At 61.5% G+C, this 20,705-nt stretch overlaps 1 protein-coding gene across 1 annotated transcript; it reads left to right on the forward strand.

Annotated features, from left to right (window-relative positions):
* Window positions 1-12,786: 12,786 nt before the first annotated feature.
* Window positions 12,787-16,514, forward strand: CBX4 (chromobox 4). The gene is made up of 5 exons (XM_086473611.1): window positions 12,787-12,855; window positions 12,947-12,990; window positions 13,817-13,882; window positions 14,592-14,658; window positions 15,183-16,514. The coding sequence occupies exons 1-5, from the start codon at window positions 12,787-12,789 to the stop codon at window positions 16,512-16,514; spliced, it is 1,578 nt and encodes a 525-aa protein (XP_086329737.1).
* The last annotated feature ends 4,191 nt before the right edge of the window (window positions 16,515-20,705 follow it).

The following is a 20,705-nucleotide window of genomic DNA, read 5'->3' on the forward strand; positions in this document are numbered from 1 at the left end:
GGAGATCACCACCACCATACCTGCCACCCCGATGCGTAATGAGCTCTCGAGCTGCTTCTCCTTCCCCTCTGCCTCAGTTCTGCCCCATCATCTCCCCCTTCGAGATGCCTCCAAGCCCCAGCATCCCCCAGGATGGATTTGCAGCATGGCTTCAGCCTGGATTTCATTTCTGTGCTTTCAGCCCACATCAGTCTCTCCTGGTCGCTCTGATTCCCATGTCTTGGCATCTGCAACACCTCCTGAGTTAGTCCCAGCTGCAAACACCCTCCCCCTACCATGGGCTGCCACTGCCACGCCATGAAGGACAACGTTAGATAGAGCAGACCTGGCTCCCCAGCCCTGGGGAGAGTCAGCGAGCCCCTCCCCGGGGCTGTGTGACCAGCTGGGCCACGGCTGCAGCTCTGGCCGTGCCCATGCAGGACCAGCCAGACAAGCTCCCCAGCACCCTGAGCAGCCATGAGTGTCGGGGAGGGGGCCTGCCCTTGCAGATGGGGGCTACCTGGCCCTTTCCCGGGGCCAGCGGGGAGCAGGCTGTTCTGCAGGTCAGCAACGGGCTGGGGGAGGCTCAGAGCATCCCCTCGGCGGGGCAGCCCCGCAGTCCCGGGAGCAACCCTGGCCCACGGCCCCAGTTCCCGGTGGCAGCTCCCCGGGATGCGCGGCAGCCCCGAAGCAGCGGGCCCAGCGCCAGCACCCTCCCCACGCTACCTTTTATGGCCCTGCTGCAGCCACGGCCCAAACATGGGCTGCGGGAACAGCGGGGCCGGGAGCCTCCCTGGGGCTGGCCATGACGGGGCCGAGGGCTGCCCCGGACGGCCCCCCAGCCTGGGCGGCCACGCTCGGGGAGCCGGGGCTGAGCAGCGAAGTGCCCCGCATCGGCAGCACCCCGCTTACCTCGGGGGTCCCCAAGCACCCTGCAGCTCTGCATCCCTGTCCCTCCACACCTCACAGCCTCCATCCCTGCCCCACGCAGCCCCCCATCCCCACCTTGGACAACCCCACGTCCCTGCCTCGTGCTCCACCCCGTGCCTCACTTCGCGCCTCCCCATCCCCCCTCCAGCCGCACGGTGCCAGCAGCCCGGCCGTGCCCCGAGCGGCATGACACAGTTTGCGCCGAGCCGGGGCAGAGACACGGTCCCGGTTTCGCTCACAGAGCCACGAGCTGCCAATGGGCAGAGGGACAAGGAACCAACCGGCACCGCCAGCCCTGGGAACCCTCCTGCCACCCAGTACCCAGGCAGGGCTCGCGGGGAGCCTGCGGCCGGGTGAGCCGGGCTCCCCCCCGGAGGAAAGGGTGTGCCCCGCCGAGTGACACGGGGTGTGTCAGACACCAAATGACTCGACTGTCCCCACAGTGTCACCCCCGAAAGCGGGCTCCTGCCTGGCTTGTTGCCTGTCACCACGGGGCTCCAGCAGCTCCTCAGCTCCGTTTCAGACCCGAGCCGGGCTCAAGCTCCACTGCAGGTCACTACAGGCTGGGACATGCGTGAGACCTCACCGGTCAGTGCTGGCCGTGTTGGGGGTCTGGGAAACTCAGCGTGGGCTCAGCGTGGGCACTGGGGCAGGAGAGGGAGTGGGAGCAGGTGGCTGGGCAAGGCAGTGCGAGGGGGAGCCCAGGACTGAGCCCTGGGGTGTTCCTGGGCTCCCAGCTGACCTCTCTAGCATGAGCAATCCAAGGAGGCTGCATTTGCTCTATTTCCTGGCTGCGGACAGTAAATCCTCGGGGACCAGGACGGTGGCTGTGTTTTTAATGACAGAGCTCCATGAATCAGCGTTGCAGTCGTCCACGCACCCTGCGATCCCGTCTGCCTGGACAGATCGTCAGCATCAGCAAAGCCCCCGGACCCAGGCTGAAGGCGCAGCCCTTGCCCGGGCTAACGCTCACCTGGGTCCCCCATGCTCTCACCCAGGGCCCCGCTGCTCTTTGCTGCTCAAAGTGGCAAAGCCGCTTTGGGTGGCTCCTTTCTCAGATTTTCCTGACTTCCCAAATGCTGGAAGCCTGAGACTGTCTCAGCCCCCAGGGACTCCAGTGCCGGGGGTTTGTCCCAGCAAGTGAACACACAGGGGAATGACGCAGCCCTGGCCACAGCCTGCGCTGCCAACCTGGGAGGATGCTCCTCCAGGCTGGGGGAGCTCCTTAATCCATCACAGGGAAACCCAATGTGATCCAACAGCTGCAACTTGAAATAGTCTCCATTGTGACTAGAAACAGAATGCAGGTTTGCAAACAGAGCTCTCGCCCTCTTCCGCTGGGCTGGTGGAGCTCCCCTCTGCACGGGGCTCCTCTGTGAAGGTCCATGGTCAGCTCTGCAGCTCAGCTGGTGATGGGCTGTGCAGGGGGGGGCGGGAGGGAAAGCAGTGCTCCCTTGGGTCCTTGGCACACGGCTCCCCAGGCCCTGCGGGGGTCTTTGGCCTGGGCTGCCCTGCCCTGGCACACAGGCTGCCCTCGGACAGCGCTGGGGACGAGGAGCCAGTGTGCATACATGGCACTGTCCCAAACGGTGTCCCACGCGCGTCCCTGTCCCAGACTCGCCCCAGCACCAGTGTGGGTGATCGGACCCTCGCATGCACCCCCAGAGACTGCAGCAACCACAAGCTGCAACATCTGGAAGACCCCTGGAGCAGGGAAAGGCTCTTGGGGTGAAGCTCAACACCCCCTCCCTGGAGAGACCATCCTGCCCGCCTTAGGAACGCTAGCACTGCTGGCACTGACCAGGAGTGTGCGGGGGGGGTCTCCCATACCAGGGCGGCTGCAGGAGCATGGCAGAGCTGGTGCACGTGTGGAGGAGCAGAGGAGCAAGCCCAGGAAGCGAAGCAGCTCTCGTGCTGCCCGAGAGACAGCTGGAGTTCCCAGAACCTGCTCAGCTTCCCCAGGGGAAACCAGACAGCGAGCAGCAGCCTAAAAATAGCTGCCCAGGGCACACACACTCGCCCAAGAGAAGGGGAAGTGAAAAGGGAGATGGTCTGCAGCTTTCCAAGGAACAGCCCCCAGCCCAGCCGTGGCCCCGCTCAGCCTGGTGCAAGGAGGGACATCTCCATCCCTCTGAGGGACAGCAGCTCTGTCCCTTCACCCGCTGACCACCCCCTGGAACACACCAAGGTCTCCCCTTGCCACAGCCAAATCGCTTGCTGCTGTTTTCCCATGGGTGACTCTCAGCATTGCAGGGTGGCCAGTGCTGGGCCCCTTTCACAGCACCGCTGCCACTGCCCGGACACTGCCAGTAGCCCCCGCCAGCCATGCTGGGCTCCTCTCCTCCAGCCCGGGATGATTGTTTCCTCCAAAATATCCCAGGGAACGACAAGCAAAAGGAGGGGACTCAGTGGTTTCCCCTACCCAGAGAGGTCCTTGAGGCGGGGGTTTCTCAGGCTGCAGGACTCTGGATGGGGGCACGCTGCTCTCACCGTGCTGCTTCGTCACTCTCCCGTGTGTGAATGGTAAAGTCTTTTCTGCAACGCCTGCACCTGAACATTCAGTGTGAAAAAGCATCTGAGGGTCAAGCACCGGCACCCGCAGAGCCCAGGACAATGTCACAATGTCACTACAGGGCCAGGCAGGAGCAGTGCAGGGTCCCAGGAGTCCAGCTTGAGTCCCTCAGCAAATACTCAAGCTCTATAGAACCACAGGTAGTCCAAGGAGGGGCAGAGGTTGGAGGAGCCAGTCTAACCAGTCAGCTACCAGTCTGTCTCCCCAGTAGTGCTCACCCAGCTCGTACATGGCCGTTCCCAGTCGCCTGAACCTGGCGTGAGCCGGTGCACCCTCAGCCAGCCGGGAGCCCAGCACCCGTTCTGCCCTGTTTGGCGACCAGGCAGCAGACCTGGGCATTACCAACCTTTTGGTTTAAGGGATTCACACCCTGTGCAAACGGCACCCAGGCCCAGGGCTGAGCTTTCTGCAGCAGCAGAGTGACCCGCGCTGGGTGCGGGCGCTGAATAGCCACCCGAGCCCCGCAGGCCAGCCGGAGCGGGGATGCACTGCAGGATGCTCAGCTGCCCCGAATTGAGGCCCGCAGCCCTCCAGCTCTGCGCCCTGCAGACACAGATGGGCTCCCACCCCCAGGCAACCGTGTGCCCTCCCTAATGGGTTTAATGCACTTCGACTGGGTTGGGCTAAGCAGCTTTCTAGCAGGCAGCTCTCTGGTGACAGCGTAACGCACAGAGGGCGGACGGCACGGCCAGTAAATCTTTCCGAAACCTTTGAAAACACAAATACTTGATGTAATCCTCTGAGAGGATCAAGCGCCAGGGCAGTCGCTGGCTTGGTGAAATCGTCTTGCGACCAGCCATGGACTCCGGCTAAACCTGCTGAGGTGACGTTCGCCGAGCGGCGCGGGCGGAAGGAAACCAGCCGGCCCCTCGGTGCAGGCAGCCGGAGGGAAGGGCTGCCGAGGAGCTGCACTGCTGCCTCGGCTCAGGTGCAGGGAGGATGGAAACTGCCTGACCGCAGAGCTGCACACGCTTCCTCCCGCTGCCTGCACCCGGCAGCGCCGTGCACGCCGGCGAGACCCCGGCCTCGCTGCTCAGGCCTCAACCAGCAGCGCCCTTTCAAAACCAAGACACCTCTGTCAAACGCTGCGTGTTGCGGACGCCAGCGGTGGATCTGCCAGAGGGGAGCAGCACGGGGGCCGTAGCCCCTTGCTCCCACGCAGCAGCACTCGGTCTGGCCGTGGCCGCACAGTCTCCCCATCCGTGGCACGGCTGCCAGACCCATCCCACTCACTCCCGAGGGACCCACATGCCCGGAGCGAGGCTCCTGCAGCCATTCAGGCAAGAAGAGACCTGCGAGCGCAGCCCCCAACCCACCTGCTGCACGGCCACAACGCCGCGGGAGCCGTGGCTCGTGGTGCCACCGCCCAGGACACCAGGACGCCGCAGCCCTGGGGGCACCAAAGGGCCCCCGGGTGATTCACAGCCCCCAGAGCTGCAGAGCCCGAAGGTCCCCAACACCGGCTGTGCGGTGGCGGGCACCACCTCTGCACTCCTCACACAGCTCTGCCCGGGGCTCAGCTCTGCCGCGCTCCGGAAAGGCCGGGCAATTTGCTGCAGCCACCTGCCCTTTGCCTGTGTGCCAGCCTCCACCGTGTGCTGTCCCTAGACCACGAGGTGGGATGTGTGCTGACAAAGCTCTTTCTGGCTCCTCTTCCTGCAGCTCCCCGAGCTGTCCCAGCCCAAACCAGTAATTATCGCTTCTGTCTGTGGGCGATTACCAATCTGATCGCCACACTGCCCGGGAAGGGGAGGCCGGGGCGCCAGTTTGGACTGATGCCATGCGGGGTTTGACCGCTCTGCCGGAGGAGTTGGTCCTGGCAGCAGGTGGGAGCTGGAGCTGTGGCTCGGCGGTGCTGGGATCTGCACGAGCACTACTGGGCAGCCCTGGGAGCAGAGCCCCTGCGTGGTGCTGAGCACGGAGAGAACAGCTCTGCTGCCGGGAGCCTGCCCGGTGCCTGCGCACCGGTCCCAGCACAGGAGGGCTGCGGATTTCCCCGCTTCCCTTTCTCCCTCCTCCCCACGCCCCATATGCTGGGAGCAGCAGTCCCCGGTGCCCGTCACCCTGCCCTCCCCAGGCAGTTCATGGCAGCACCTGGGTGCAGTCACACTCTCCTCAGCTGTAATCTTAGCAAATCAATCAATCAATCAATCAGTCAGTCAATCAATCTCTGCACTGAAATAGCTGGGCATGACCAGCCTAGGTTTCTCTGCAGCTGGGGGAGGCTGGATGGATGCTTGTCCCTGCTGGGTAGAATTGCTTGTGTGGGTGGGAGCTGGGAGGGTTTGTGTGTGGGGTGAGATGGCCAGGCTGCACCTCTGTGCCCCAGAAAGCCCCGCTAAAGCCCTTCCTCCCAGGGCTTAGCCCAGCTCTGTCCAAGAGGGAGAAGTGGCACCAAGTGTCTGGGGCTCCATGGGGAGGAAGGGGCATGGGGCCATCCCTGCTCTGGGGTGGACAAGTGTGTGGGTCACCTGATGTGGGGTGAGCTGAGGCTGGTGCTGGCATCCCCTGGGGTGCAGGCAGACCAAGCTGGCTTTGCGGCCACGCAGGGTGGAGGAATCAGGTTTTGCTGCATATGGCAATTCCAGCAGCGAGTGTTATTGCTGAGGTTTGGGTGGAGGTTTATCTCCCGAGAAGGTTTTTTGGACTGTTTTTCTCCTGTGTTTAATGTTCTCTGAAATGTGATGCTCTTAAAAGAAACTTCAGGTAGAACTGCTCCCATCTTCCTTGAGTTTGACTGCTGAAATGTCAAGATAGTGCTTTTATGTTTCAAACCATTGCCCTCCCAGCGAAGCTGCCTCCCTGACTGCCCATGCAGAGCTTGAGCAACCTGAGAAGCTCTGGGTGGAAGCTTTGGTTAACTGCCCAGCAGCATCCTCTGCCCTTATCCTGCCATCAGAGTGTGTGGGGCAAACCCCTGTGCCCTGTGAGTTCTTTGCAGGGTCAAGACTTTGTTTGTAGTAGATAAAATCTTGGATTGCCTTCCCAGAAAGGGATAAGGACCCTCCCGGAGGTATGTGCTTTGACTCACTTTATTGGGAGTAGTTTGGTGGTTTTGCTCATTAACGAGCGCAATCGGAGGCCAGGCTTCTGTTTGCTGGGAGGGTGGAAGCACCTGCCTGGAGGCTTTGTCCTTGCACCTTTGGTGTGAAATGAGCTGCAGCTTCTCAGCCTGGCTCCTAAGAGAAGGGGAATTAGGAATCACTTGCTCTCCTCTGGAGTGTGCTGGAGAGTCACGTGGGGGAGAAGCCCTCTGGAAGCCCTGGGAAGCCACAGGGGATCATTTCTTCCCAGCGCCTCTGTTGATGGCATTTCCAAACTGCCACCTTAGTCACCACCCCAACCTGCTCTCCTCAGCAAGACATCCCAGAGCCTCTGACTTTCTCACACTCTCTGCAGTGGATGCAGGGCAGGAGGCAGCGTAGCTCCGTCTGCTTGGAGAATGGAGGGGGGGGAAAACCCTGGAGCCACCTCCAGGCTCTCTTGTTTTACTTGAGGTTTTGTGTCCAACATTAAATCTGACTCCAGTAGCTTCTTGTTTGATTTTTGTGGAGCGGCTTGAAAGTTGAGCTGTCTGGGGCTTGCAGTGTGTGGGCACTGTTTGTTTTTTGACGGAAGTTTTTGTGACTCCAGTGGATGGAGAAGACGGGAAAAGCTTGCACAAACCATCTCGATCCTTCCACAACGCGCTGGGCAGCCGAGAGGCTCCTCGCTGCTGCCACCAGCGGATTGCAGCCTCGCCAGGAGACACATGCGCAGACCTGTTTCTGATGGAGAAAATCTCGTAATTGCACTCAGCTCCCAAGGAACAGCATCGGCTTAAGCGATAAGAGGAGGACGAGCGTTCCGAGTACAGCCCTCTCTGGGGCTGCTTGAGCAGCCAAGGGGGGTGGCAGAGAAGGGTGCGGGGCAGGATGAGGCAGACGATGTGCACCAGGCTCCCTGCAGTGCCCAGGGGAAGGGATTCCCACCTCCCTCTGCCCCAGACCCACACCCCTCCTGCTCCCCTTGCAGGTGGGACCTGCTCCCACTGTGTGGGTGCTGACTCCTGTGCCATGGAAGGAGGGTCATGGCCAGGGACAGGGGGACTTCAGTGCCTCTTTCCTCTGAATTTCTCCTGACTTGCCTGACTCTAAGAAGATTAGAGACAGATGGTCTTTGGGGCTCCCTCGCCGGCACCTGTGCTTGAGGCTGGGGGTGCAGGCACAGCAGAGAAGGGCCCTGGGGAAGGGGGGTTATGCCCACCCAAGCCCCCCAGGGTTGGTGTCTCCTGGGAACCTGCTGTTTGCTGCCCTCCCTGCTTGTGCTGACTGCGGCTCTGAGAGCAGGGCTGTTGCCTCCTTCCTTCTCTGGGGTCAAGGGTAAGTGGGAGAGGGGAGCCCAGCTGTGCCCCCGAAACCACTGCCCTGGGTGACAGCACCACGTGGACTCTGTGTCTCAGCCCCTCCATCGGCTACACAAAAGCAGGCTCTGTTGTGCTCCATTAAGCCGCTGTGGCAGTGCTGGGTGCCCCTGGCAAGTGTCTCACCCGTGGGGTTTTGCACGCAGCCTCTCCAGGCTTGCGCTGGAAGCAGCACCAGGAGAAAGAATTCGCCTAATGTGGCCCTGCGTGCACCAGCAGCAACTGCAGCGATGCCCTTGTGAAGCCATTTAGGTTCCCACATGATGACCCAGTTCAGGGTGGTTTTGCCTCTGGATTTTCCCACTGCTGCTGCCTCTGGGTGGGCGGTGACAGCTCCAGACCCTGCTGCTGTGCTTGGTTTTAAGGCCACCACGCTTGCTCTGCGCTGACAGCCCCAGCCTCTTCATGGCGCTTTCCTGAGCATTACGAAGTGCTGGGCACTCTCTGCGCTGGTGGTCTTCCTGCAGCAGCACGTCTGAAAATGCTCCTGTATGTTTTACTAGAAGCTTTGAAAAGTAAACAGTTTGTTGCAAAGGGGGTTTTGCTCTTTAAAAAGCAGGTTACACCAGGGGCAGGGCACGTATCACTTCAGCTGCAGGAGCGAAGGTGGTGGGGACGCTCCAGGGGTTTGCAGTGCATGTGTTGGAGTAAAATCTGGCCCAGCTTCCAGCGGCACTGGCTCTTTCCTCACCATTTCAAAACAACCCTGGCCAGCAATCACTGAGGTTCTCAGCACCAGCACTGGGTTTGAACTGTGAGGCAAAGGGGCAGCTTGTATTTAGAAGGAGACAATAATTGCAAGTCAGATTTGCTTGTTCAATACTCTATTGACAGATTTGCCTTGGCAACCTGGAACAGGGTTTCATTGTTTGCATCTTACCTCATGGCATCCTATTGATTGGGTGGGTGGGTTTTGCTTTTTTGTGGGTGTGCTTTTATTTTTTTTTTTCCAAGCCTACCTACTACTCATCCTTTTCTTGTCTCTCTGGCATGGTGTTGACCTCAGCAAGGGCTATATTATAATCCGGTTTTCAGACTGGCCACAACTTCAAATGCAAGCCCATTTGCTGACAAAAGCAGAAGGGCAAATCCACAAGCCCAGCTGGCCAAGGCTGCGGGCAGCCAGGTAGGAATGAATGGGGCCAGCACCCTCCCCCTCCCCCCTCCAAGGACACCGTCATGTGAGAGAGTTGCAAAGTCCGTGTGAGAGCGGCCTTGAAGGAAATGCTGCAACTACTCATGAATTAACTTTCTGTTATTATTTGGTGCTCAGCCTGGCATGCCCCTGGCCTGTTTGGGCTCTGGGAGGAACCGCTGGTTCTGCCAGAGCAGAGGGGAGGAAAAGCTGAGGACCCAAACCGCAGCCTTGGAGTCGTCTTGGTGGAATTACAGCTGAAAAAGAATTGCTGGTTTGAATTGCTAATAATGATACAGACTAATGAGCGACATCAGAAATGATGGCATGTGCAATCAGTGCTGCTTGATAGCAAACATAGAGCAGGTCTGCAGGAGCTACTGGCGTAAGAGGTGAGGGGAAGCGAAGCATCTCGTGTTTTGGAGAGGCAGAACCTGACCCAAGCGAGGCACTGCCACAGAGCCAGCACTGTCTCTGGGATAAGATCTTTATAAATAATGATGAAAAGAACAAATCTAGACAGACATCAGCTCTGGGTAGTAGGAGGGAACATGGCCAGCAAGTATTTGAGGGGAAATCACCTCGGTGTGCTTCCTAGCACCTGCAGGAAGCCCATCTGTCTCTGGCTGTTAGAGGTTTTGTCTTACAGCTGCACCCCAGCAGCCCTCCCTCAGGATCAGGCCCTGTCGGCTGCAGGGGCATAGAGGGGTGCCCGGAGCCCCCTGCTCGCTCTGCCTGCTCCTCGCCCCCCTGCCTGGGACAGTCCTCCTGCTGCCGGGAGCTGTGCTCCCTCCCGGGGAGCTCGGTCTGCAGGGAAGGAGGAATACGGATTTTTGCCCAGGTCTGTGTGGCGGAGGGGGAGAATCCCGGGGGAAGGTGGATCTGCGCCTCCCCCCTGCCCTGCAAACGTGTTGGTCACAACCAAACTGCGCGGCAGGGAATAGCCGCTGTCTCGGCTTTGAAAAGCGGCAGTTCGCCCCCGTTCCTTTTGGTCCGGATCGCTTTTTCTTTCCTCATCCCTGTGATATGCCCCGACCAGTCGGGAAGAGGCAGAAGTTAGGAACGCTTCCTGCTTTCCTTATTTAGGGTCTTTTAGGTGGTTCAAATAAGGAGTCCTCTGTCGAACTGACAAAGGGGAAGATGTATCAGTTCATGAACTGCTGCTATCTGAGCAAGGTGAGAGACAGAAAATCACCACCATTACAATCATTACTGCGAATCATGTGCAATCAGCCTGGTAACAGAAAGCAGATGAACATCCTGCAGAAACCTGCAGGACAGGAGCTGGTGCTGAGCTGGGGGAGCCACGAGCCAGGCAATGATTAAAATGATCTTAATATTGGGTTTTAGTGGTGCTTCCACTTTTTTTTTTTAATATTATTTCATCAATGGCCTCTCATATTCCTCCCAAGGAAAGTTCTACAGAGATGCCAAGGATGTCTAGTCACACGTTTAAAAAATACTTTTATATACAAAAAAAAAACCCATATATATATATATCTCTCTATATCTATATCTCTCGCCCCTTCCCGGATGTGTCCTGGGACGAGCGGAGCCCTCCCGGCCGGGCTGGGCCCGGGGCCGCCGCGGACCGGCCGCGCTCCGCAGCTTTGCCCAGACTGGAGGGGAATCGTACCAAATCGCGCTCGTCCCTGGGCGTTTAGTTTTATTGCAAGCATTAGTGGTTTGTGCTCGGCTTGTCTCCTCTGGCAACAGGAGAAGCTTGAAATGTCAAAGGGGAGGGTTAACAAACTCCGCTGGCATAAATTTCAACGAATGTATGTTTCTTAGGAAAACCGCTAAGTTAAAAAAAAAAAAAAAAATTAAATCTTCCTGTCTGTGCTTTCTTTCGGCTGCTGTTCACAATGGATAATAATTCTTACATTAAGCCCCTTCGGCCCTCCAGGGAAATCAAAATTGTAATATCAGTTTGCTTTTTATTGGCTCGGCTCTACGATCGCGGCGGCTGCGTCTTTGTTATGGTCTCCGGCGCGGTGACATTCAGCGGTGCCTCCCCCGGTGCCCCCCGCACCTCCGGGCCCGGGAAGGGCCTCCGAAAGCCCGGGCTGCTGCTGGCCGGGGCTGCCCGGCCCGGGGGAACGGCAACCGGGCGATGCCGCCGGCTGGGGCGGAACCGGCCCCGGGGGGACACGGGGAGCATCCTCGGGGGACCGGGCGCTGCTGCCCGACCCCCGGTACAGGAGCCGCTCCGGGGTCCCGGTGCCGCTCGGGCTCGGCCCCGCCGCTCTCGCACCCCGGCAAAAGTTGCCCGGAGCCCCGCGGGGAGCGGCCGCCCCGTCGGTGGGACGGCAGAGCCCGGGGGGCTGTGGAGCAGGGGGGCGGCGGGGACTACGGGACCATGGCCCTGGGGCGGCCCCGCTGCGCACCGGGCGCGGTGGCTCCGGTCCCGCCCCGGCCGGGACTCACCTCCGCGGCGCCCCGCGCCTCCCCCTTCCCCTACGGCGGCTCGGGGGCACAGCCCAGCACCGGCGAGGACCGAGCCCGGACAGCCCCGGGAGCCGAGACCCCCCCCGGGAGGATCTGGGGGCTCCACGCGGCGCCACCCCCCCGCCGGCAGCGCCTTCCCGGGAATTGCCCCAGGCGGGGGGGGGGGGGGGGTCGTCCTGCCCCTCAGGGTGCGGTGACCGGGGAGCGGCTCTCGCAGCGGGGAAGGGCCGGAGCTGCCCGAACCCCACGGCAGAAGCTGCGCGGAGCCAGCGGGGCTCCGCACCGGGAAGGCGCTCGGCTGCTGGCGCGGCTCGGAACGGCCGCGGGCACGGCCGGCCCCGCTCCACCTGCCCGGGGGGAAGGAGGTCGCCTTCCGTGCCGGCACCGCCGCGTTTCCCGGAGCAGAGCGGGGAACGCCTGGGGCTCTCCCGCTGGCAAGCCGCGGACTGGCGCGGACACGCGTGGGCCTCAGCCTGCTGCTCCCCTGAACGCCTTCAACCGAGAAGCGAATGCGCGGAGCCGCCACCCCGCGCTCCCCGCGGCGACTCTGCCGTCCCCGCACGCCGCCGCCGTTCGCGGCTTGCGGCACCGGGCGGGGGAAACTCGCCGCCACCTGCCCCCGAGCCCGCTCCCCCCCGGCCATTTTGCAACGGGAGATCCCCGCCGCTGCCGGCCCCTGGGCCGGGCTCCCCGCGGCTGCAGGGACCCGCCGAGCAGCGCCCGGCCCGGGAGCGGGGCGACGGTTCCTCCGGGCCAGGCCGGGCCCCACGGGAGGAGGCGGCGGCGGGCCCAGGCCGTGCGGGGGGTGGGCGCCGCCACCGCCCTCCAACCACTGCCCGGACCCCGGGCAGCCTGCGGCTTGGAGCCCTCCCGCGGACTCATCCCCCGCGCCAGGACCCCGCCGCGCATCCTGCGGGCGGACCCTCCCCTCCACGCCGAGTCGCGCACCTGCCCCGCGGGCTCCGCCGCCCGTGGGGACCGTGCTGAGTCACGCGTGGGGCGGGGGCCGGGCTGCCCGCGCTCCCCCCCCCCCTCCCCTCCCCTCCCGCCCCCCGGCGCCGCTCCTGCCCGGCCCCCGCCCGCCCCCTCCCCGCCTCGCTCCCCGGCAGGTCTGCGCCAATCCCCCGGCCCCGCCGTTGACGGGCAGCCGGGCCCGGGAGGCGCCGCCTCCCTGACGTCTCGCTCCGGGATTTGCACGGGTTGCGGTGCCGCGGCGGCCGGGGCTCAGTGTCTGTCGGGTCGGCGGCGGGAGCTGCCGGAGCCCAGCTCGGCTGCAGCGGCGGCCGCGGACGCCCGGCCCCGGCCCCTCCCGGCTGCGGCATGGAGCTGCCGGCGGTGGGGGAGCACGTCTTCGCGGTGGAGAGCATCGAGAAGAAGCGGATCCGAAAGGTGAGGAGGGCGGGGGGCAGCCGGGCGGGGGGCGGCCGGGCGGGCGGCGGGTCCAGCTGACGCCGTGTCTTTTGCCTCCCGCGCTCCGCAGGGCAGAGTCGAGTACCTGGTGAAATGGAGGGGATGGTCGCCCAAGTGAGTACCGAACGGGGATGGGGGGACGGGGGTGGGGATGGGGGTAGGGGCGGCCCGGCCCGGCGGCGGGGGGCTCCGCCGCGCTCGGTGCCCCGGGAAAGGCCCCGGTCAGGGCGGGCGGGAGGCGAGAAGCGACCGCGGGGCCCGGAGGTGGCGGCGGGAGCCGAGCGAGGCGGGCAGGCGGCGGCTGATGTGCACCAGAAAATGGCTCCTTCCCCCTTTCCCTCCTCGGGAGCCGGGCTCCATATTGCAGAACCGAGCGGGAGGGGAGGGGGGGGGGGGGGAAGGCCGTGGGGCGGGGGGGGGTGGAGAAGAAGGGGGGAATAACCGCAAAAATAACCCGCGCCGCCCCGCAGCCCGCGGGAGGCCCCTGAGAGCCGCCCGCGGAGGCGGAGGCACCGGCCGCCGAGCGAAGGCGGCCGCTGCGGAGTATTTGGGGTTTGCATGACAGTGCTGGGGGGGGGGGTACAAGGGGGGGGGGGGGGGGGGATGGGGTCCGCGCCGCTATTCCGGACTCGGTGGCCGGGTCCCTCCTCCGCGCCGCGGCCGCTTTCCTGGGTTCGGGAAAGGGGATTTGGAAAATTTCATCATGACATGCCTAGAATTCCTCCGGAATAATAACTGCGCTAAATAAACAGTTCCGTCCCTGTGCCGCCCCCCACACACACACCTTCCCCCCCGCCCATCCCCCTTCCCCGGGACCCCGAGCCCTGGACACCCGCTATCCAGGCGGGCCCGGTGCTCCGGGGCGGCCCTGCCCGGGACCTCGGCCCCCTTCCCGGCGGGGCCCCGCGGCTGACGGCCGCTCTCCTTCCCTTCTCGTAAGATACAACACGTGGGAGCCCGAGGAGAACATCCTGGACCCCCGGCTGCTCATCGCCTTCCAGAACAGGTGAGCGGCGGCGGGGACGGGGCGGGGGGACACACCGGGACCGGGAGGGGCGGGGGGGACCCGCGCCCGCTTCGGCAATTGCAGATGCGTCACGGAGCCGGGGGGCCGCGGCGGGGGCGGGAGCGGGACGGGCCCGGGCCCGGGCTCCTCGGGGGCGCGGCCCCGGCGGGGCGGGCGGTGCGGGGCCGCCGGGAGACGCCTCCGGTTCAAGGTCCCCCCGCGCCGCGCTCCCCCCACGCCGCGCCTTGCGCTCCTGCCTGCCCGGGGATTCGATGCCTGCGAGTGGAGGAGGCGGCGCTGCTGCTGCTGCGCTTGGACGGGCTTTGGCTGCTTTTTTTTTTTTTTTTTTTTTTTTTTCTTCTGGCATTTTTTTTTTCTTCTTTCCGTGCATTTATTTCCTGTAGTATTTTGGCGCAAACTGTAAACTTCAGCCCCTCGCCGCAGCAGGGGGAGGCGGGAGCGGGGAAGTCGCCTCGCCAGCCGCCTGCTGCCCCCGTCCCACCGCCTCTTGCGGGACCCCCGGCCTGTGGCTCTGCACCTTCGGGGGGGCCCGGGCTCCCCTCCTGCCGCCCCCTCGCACCGGCTCGCCGCGCCCGTGTAGAGTCGTTGGCACCGCAGGAGCTGCCCCGCCTGGGGCGCGGGGAGGGGGTGCGCCCCGGGGGTCCCCCTGCCGCCGCTCGGGCCTCGCCATGACTCTGTGTTCCCGTAGGGAGCGGCAGGAGCAGCTGATGGGATACCGCAAGCGGGGGCCGAAGCCAAAGCCGCTGGTCATGCAGGTAAATGCGCGGGGGAGCCCAGCCCAGCCCCGCACCGCCCGGGCAGCCCGTTGGCAGCGCGGCCTCGTCCCCGGGGAGCTGCTTGCTGCAGGTTTCATCATGCTGAGGAGCCGAGCGCACAGCCCAGGCACCTTGAAATGCCCCGGGGACCCCCGGGCCCCAGCGCTGAGCTCATCGGGGCCGTCCCAGCCCCCCCTTTCCCTCCGGGCTGCGGGGCAGACCTGCTGCGCCCACAGCCGGGCGGCATTAGCAGGCTGCTCGCAAGCTTGGCGGCAGCGGTCCTGCTTGGCCCCCGTTCCCAGACGGCTGATTGAAGGGTGCTTTTCTTCTTTTCATTGCTTCATTAATCCGGAGCAATGCACAGCCTGCAAGTTGGAGTGGGCTGGAGCTGCCCGCTCGAGGACGCGGCGCCCCGCGATGCAGCGTCCCGTAACGAGAGCTGCTGGAAGGGGCAGGGGTTTCACTGGAGCCTTTGGCACCTGCCGGAGCACCGGCTGACCATGGCCCCCGGTTTTGTGTTGCAGCTTCCCTCCTTCGCCCGCCGCTCGAACATCCTCACGGGGCTGCAGGACCCTGCTGTGGACAACAGGCCAAAGCTGGATCTCGGCTCCTCCGGCAAGAGCCAGCAGCACCAGTATGAACTCAACAGCAAGAAGCACCACCAGTACCAGCCCAACGGCAAGGAGAGTGGCATGAAGCACCAGTCCCACAGCAAAGGGAAGTATTACTACCAGCTCAACAGCAAGAAGCACCACCACTACCAGCCGGACCCCAAGATGTACGAGCCCCATTACCAGCCCAGCAGCAAGGAGCCGCAGAGCCAGGCCTGCTTGGACAGTAACAAGAGCCCCCTGGTCGCCCACCCGGACAAGTGGGCTCACGGCCCGGCCAAAAACCTGCTGGGCCCAGTCAAGAATCTTGCTGCAGAGAGCAAGAATGGGGCTGAGAAGAACCTGTCCAGTGGTACTGGGCCTCCCTCCCGGGACAGAGTGACCAGCAACGGCCTTGGGGGCAAGATGAAGATCGTGAAGAACAAGAACAAGAACGGACGCATTGTGATCGTCATGAGCAAGTACATGGAGAACGGGATGCAGTCGGTGAAGATCAAGTCCGGGGAGCCTCCCCGGAAGCGGGCTGCGGAGGAGAGGACTCCTAAGAAGGGTGGGGAGGAGAAGCTGGAGGCTTGGAGGAAGCCGGGGGAGGAGAGGGTGGTGGGCACCAACACCCTGAGCAAAGCAGAGGGCGAGGGCCAGCAGCCCCCCGCGGAGCTTGAGGAAAGTCCCCAAAAGACTCCCCTGGCCAAGGAGCTGACCATTCCTCCAGCAGAGCAGCCCCTGCAGCTCACCACCAAGCCAGACCTCGTGCCCTGGTCCCTGAGTCCCGTCTGTGAGCACAGCCCTTCCTCCATGGGACTGAACCTCTCCAGCCCCGGCTCGCGCAAGCGCTGCCTGTCGGAGCCGCACGCGGAGCGGGAGCCGGGCAAGAAGCGCCTGACCTCCCGCAGTATCAGTGCCCCCACCTGCCTCAGCCCCCCGGCCCCGGAGCGGCCGGAGCTGCCCACCCCCGCCCAGCCGGAGGTCATCCTGCTGGATTCGGACCTGGACGAGCCCATAGACTTGCGCTGCGTGAAACCGCGGGCGGAGGGCGAGCCGGCCGTGGCGCAGGTGAAGCCGGAGGTGCCACCGGTGCCGGCTGAGAAATCGGCCGCAGAGCCTCCGCAGCCCCAGGAGACCGTGGAGGAGGAGGAGGAGGCCGAATCCCTGCAGGAATTCAAGCCCTTCTTTGGGAATATAATTATCACAGACGTGACCGCGAACTGCCTGACCGTGACCTTCAAGGAGTACGTGACGGTGTGAGGTGGGACAGCGGCTGCTCCCCGTGGGAGCTGCCTGCCCGTCCCGGGGCTGCTGGCCCCGCAGCCTCCCTCCAAGGTACTGGTGCCCCTTCCCCGGAGCCCGCGTGCCCCCTGCCCGCGCCGCAGCAGCCGAGCCTGCCCTCTCCGCCAAGGGGATGCCGGGACAGGGCCGGGCACGGTGGCCATCCCTGCCACGCAGGGTGTCCTTGCCGCTGCTCCCGCCCCGCGGTCGGGGGCTGCCCCGGGACCTGCGGGCGCTGGGACATGCGAGGATGGGGTCTGCCAGTTACTCAGAGTTATAGTATTATATTTTAACAGTGCTAACTTGTCAAGTGATTCTTGCTCCCGTTTGTACGTGGTGTTATTGAAATGTATTGTTTGAGCTGAAAGCTGGTCGCTCGCCGGCCACGCTAATATATTTATTTGTAGGTATTTATATAATGAAATATAAAGCCTAGATTTATGGAGTCCCTAGATCACCTTATAAACTATATCAAACGAATATTTTCTGTTCTCCTTTTTAACCATTCAGCATTTGTTAGTCACGTCCCCTTGCCCTCCTTACGACCCGCAGGACCATCCCCGGTATATATTTTTTGATACTGTACACATGTGGTGTTTCTATGTGCAAAAAAAAAAAAAAATCGTTATCTAAAGCTAAACAAGCTATTATAGAAATTGCTGCTATTAGAAATGTCTAAACTATAAGCTTCCAATTATTAATTGCTTGAATGTAAATATTAAATGGAGATGTTGAAAGTGCATTTGATGTTCTGCAGCTAGTGTAGATCGGATTGCAAAGCCCAGCTGCTGGGAGGTGGAGCGCAAGCTGCCAGCGGCGCTTCCTGGTCCGAGGGCTGTGTCACGGGGGAAGAAATGTATCATGCAATCACTGCAAAGGACTATAAACCTTTACAAAAACTACCGGGATTCGGAGTGCGTTTGTTACTGCATACAGACGGCCCAGAGAGCATCCCTGTGCGGGCCGGAGGTGGCCGGGGTGCCCCGGAGCAGGTACCTGCAGGATCAAATCCCCTCCGAGATGCAGCTTATCGAATATAGTTCTGGCTCTTCCCCAAAAGTGCGGACAAGAGGGCAGGCAGCGAGGCCACAGGAGCCGCTGGTTCGATGTTCCCCTCTCCCCGCAGTGCCGAGGCAAGGCTGGGCTTCTCCAAAGCAGAATGGGCTGCGCGAGGTCTGCGCTGGGAAACCTGGAAGGCCTCTGGGAGCGCGGGCTGGGAAGGTGGCTGCGATGGATGGGGGATTGTAGTGCTCAGCCTGACGCTGCCACACCAGCGGCATTATCCCGGTATTGGGAAGGATCGTGATTAGATGAGTTGAACTTTTCCAGAAAGGAAGATGGTCCAAATTCCACAAAAAAGCCTGCAGACGTCTCTGAACTAGATTAATAATTGCTGGAGTCCACTGAAAAATAGAGTGCAGGGCTAATTCTTGGCTCGCAGGAAGGTGGCAACCTAGCAGCGTGCCCGTGGTGCCCGTCTGCACGTGGCTGAGAATCAGCGCTGGGTCCCCGCTCCCCCTGGGACCCCCTGTAATGTTCCCAAGCACGAGCCAGGTGCTCACGCAGTACCTGCCCTCTGAGTCTTGAGCTCGCCAGACTGGCACAGTTGCCAGCCCTTCTCGTCGTGGGCTTTTCCTTGAAGTTGATTTCTTTTCCGGAAAAGCACTTAGTTGAAATATTGTCATTGGTGGCACATGAACGTGTATGGACGAGCGCATCGAGCTTGTGAGCAGCAGAGTTAATCGGTTTGGGTAAGGCGGACCCTGCAGTGGTGCTGGAGCTGCCTGAAGACGGGGGTGAGTTGTCCCCGCGGCCTGCAAGGGCCGAGGGGTGGGCAGCACCCTGCGGGCTCAGCCCCTGGCTCCTGCTGTGGCACGGCATGTGTCTGTCCGGGTGTGTGGCGCTGCTGTTGCCAAGGCGAAAATCAACCCCTCGGTCTTGTGCTGGGCCATCTCGTCTGCCCGGGCTTCATTTGATTTAAATAAATTTGCAGCCGTTCCTTTGCAAATCCTGGGGGTTACATGGCATTGGCAGAAAGGGGGGGCAGCATCCAGTGGGCTGAGGGGGCTTGTTGGCCGCTGTGGGAGCTGTGTCAGCCCCTGTCCTGCCGACAGACGTTGTGCCGGAGCCAGGGCGCTTTTCCAAGGCAGCTTGGGGTAAATCGGAGGAAGAGCGACTGTTGAGTGTGTGGATGCCATTTGCTCAGCTGGGACAGCCTTGGAGGCTTGTAGCCGATGGGACAACCTCAACTGTGGACACGGTTGTCGCAGGCGTTAGTTTTGGTCTGGTGTAGCTCAGGTCTGCTGCTCGGTGTGCTGGTGTGGTGGTGGGAAGGGCTTCTGGGAGCTCACACCAGGAAGGTGGCTCCCTGCCAGCTGTTTGGTGGGACTGGTTCGTGTGGGCAAGGTCAGTGCCGACAGCTCAGTTCAGCTCCTGGTTCAGTTGGTGCTCCAAAGTAAATGGAAACTTGTGCAATAGGTTTAGTGCCTGGGATTTTCACCAGCCGGCATGGGGACCCCAAAGTCTGATTGTACGTGCGCAGGGAGCAAGTGGAAATAGGCAAACACTGATTAAAATCAACGTTTTGCCTGTTAACTGCTGAATCTTAAGAGGGTTTTAATCAACTCTATGTGTCACCGGGGCTGGGCGAGTGATGGGCAGAGGCAGCAGCAGCCGAGGTGCAGGGTGCAGGTGTCGGGGCAGGAGCCTGGGGGCTGTGCGGGTGAACCCCAGCCCGCACCAGGGAGGATGCCCAGGGGTGGTTCAGTGGGAAGTGTTTCCCTGCAGTCCCAGGCTGAGCTGGCAGAGCAGACAATCAGAAATGATGCATTTCCCTTGATTAATTAAGCTAATGGTTATCTGAAAACAAAAATGGCATGGAAGAGGAGACGCATGCTCAGAATGCAAAATGTGATTTATGAAAGGGGAAGTGCAGCTCGACAGACAGCGGCAGGAGCCAGTCCAGGAGCGGGGCTGGGCAGGCGGCTCGCTCTGGGGCAGGGTGTCTGCAAAAGGAGAACTTTTTCTTTAGCCAGACACAGGTAGAGGAAACCCACGGGGTTTCTCGCGCAGTAGGACGTGTCTTTTAAACGTGGGCTTGCAGGCTCCTGGCCAAAGGCTGAGCATCGCTGCCGTGAGCGGGGTCAGCAGCTTCCTTCTCTAGTCTGTAGGTGGGTGTGACTCCTGGCAATTAATAACTGCTTGCAGGTTCACGGCTGGCTTAGCTCGTTAGTAGTTTTGAAAACGGATTATATTGTGTTGCCCATTTTTAAGGAAACAAGGTTCCCCTGAGCGTGTGCTTTCGGAGCTTCCTTTCCCTTCGCCCACCGCCGCTCCATGAGACATAGAAGCACCTCAAATATTGTCTCTGCCGGCAGTAGCTGTGGTTTGTTTGAGGCACCATTTCCCGGAAACCACATAGCCAGATATTTCTTAGTTTAATAGTTTGATCGTGTTTATCACAACTCCGGCAGCTTCCTGTGCAGGGAAAGGTGTGATAAGTAGTTACTGGTTTAAAAGATACACCCTCCCCTTGCTTTGTGCCCATTGGCTGGGAAAGATGAAGTGTTTAGGATATGAATTACTTATTCATACCGCTCTCCTTCCCTGTTAAGTGCATCAACCCTAAATGCCTGTTACTGAGCAAATTAATGCAAAGTCCACTATGACTTCCACTGGTTATCAAAGTGATTCAGGACGAGATGGAGCGTCACTGTGCTCCATTAGGAAGACTGGTGTGCGCTACATTAATGTATTTCCCAGGAATGTGTTAACCTCTGCTTGGTTTGGATTTATTCCAGACAAACATTTGCTGATTTAAAAGGAGAATTTGTGTTCGTATTTTAGCTCTTCTGAAAGGGTCGGATGCATCCCTCTAGACATGGCCGTGCTGAGAGGAGGGATGGCAAATTTGTGCTGTAAAGCTGCTTTCAGGTTCTCCCCTCCCCAGCCATGGAGGTACCAGTGTCTGCACCAGTGCTGGGTTGGAATCCAGCCGCCGGCCCCCCCTTGCTGAGCCCTGTGGTTTTGGCAGGCGTCGGTGCCATCCCCGCTCCACGGGAGGTGACGGAAACACCATCCCCACGCAACGGGCACAGGGCAGCCGGCAAGGTGGGCCCCGGGCTCGGTGGAAGAGATTGCCTCTCTGGGGTGAGGATGCTGTTAAAGGGA

This window comes from Leptosomus discolor, chromosome 15, assembly GCF_034619465.1.
Source record: "Leptosomus discolor isolate bLepDis1 chromosome 15, bLepDis1.hap2, whole genome shotgun sequence".
NCBI lineage: Eukaryota > Metazoa > Chordata > Aves > Leptosomiformes > Leptosomidae > Leptosomus > Leptosomus discolor.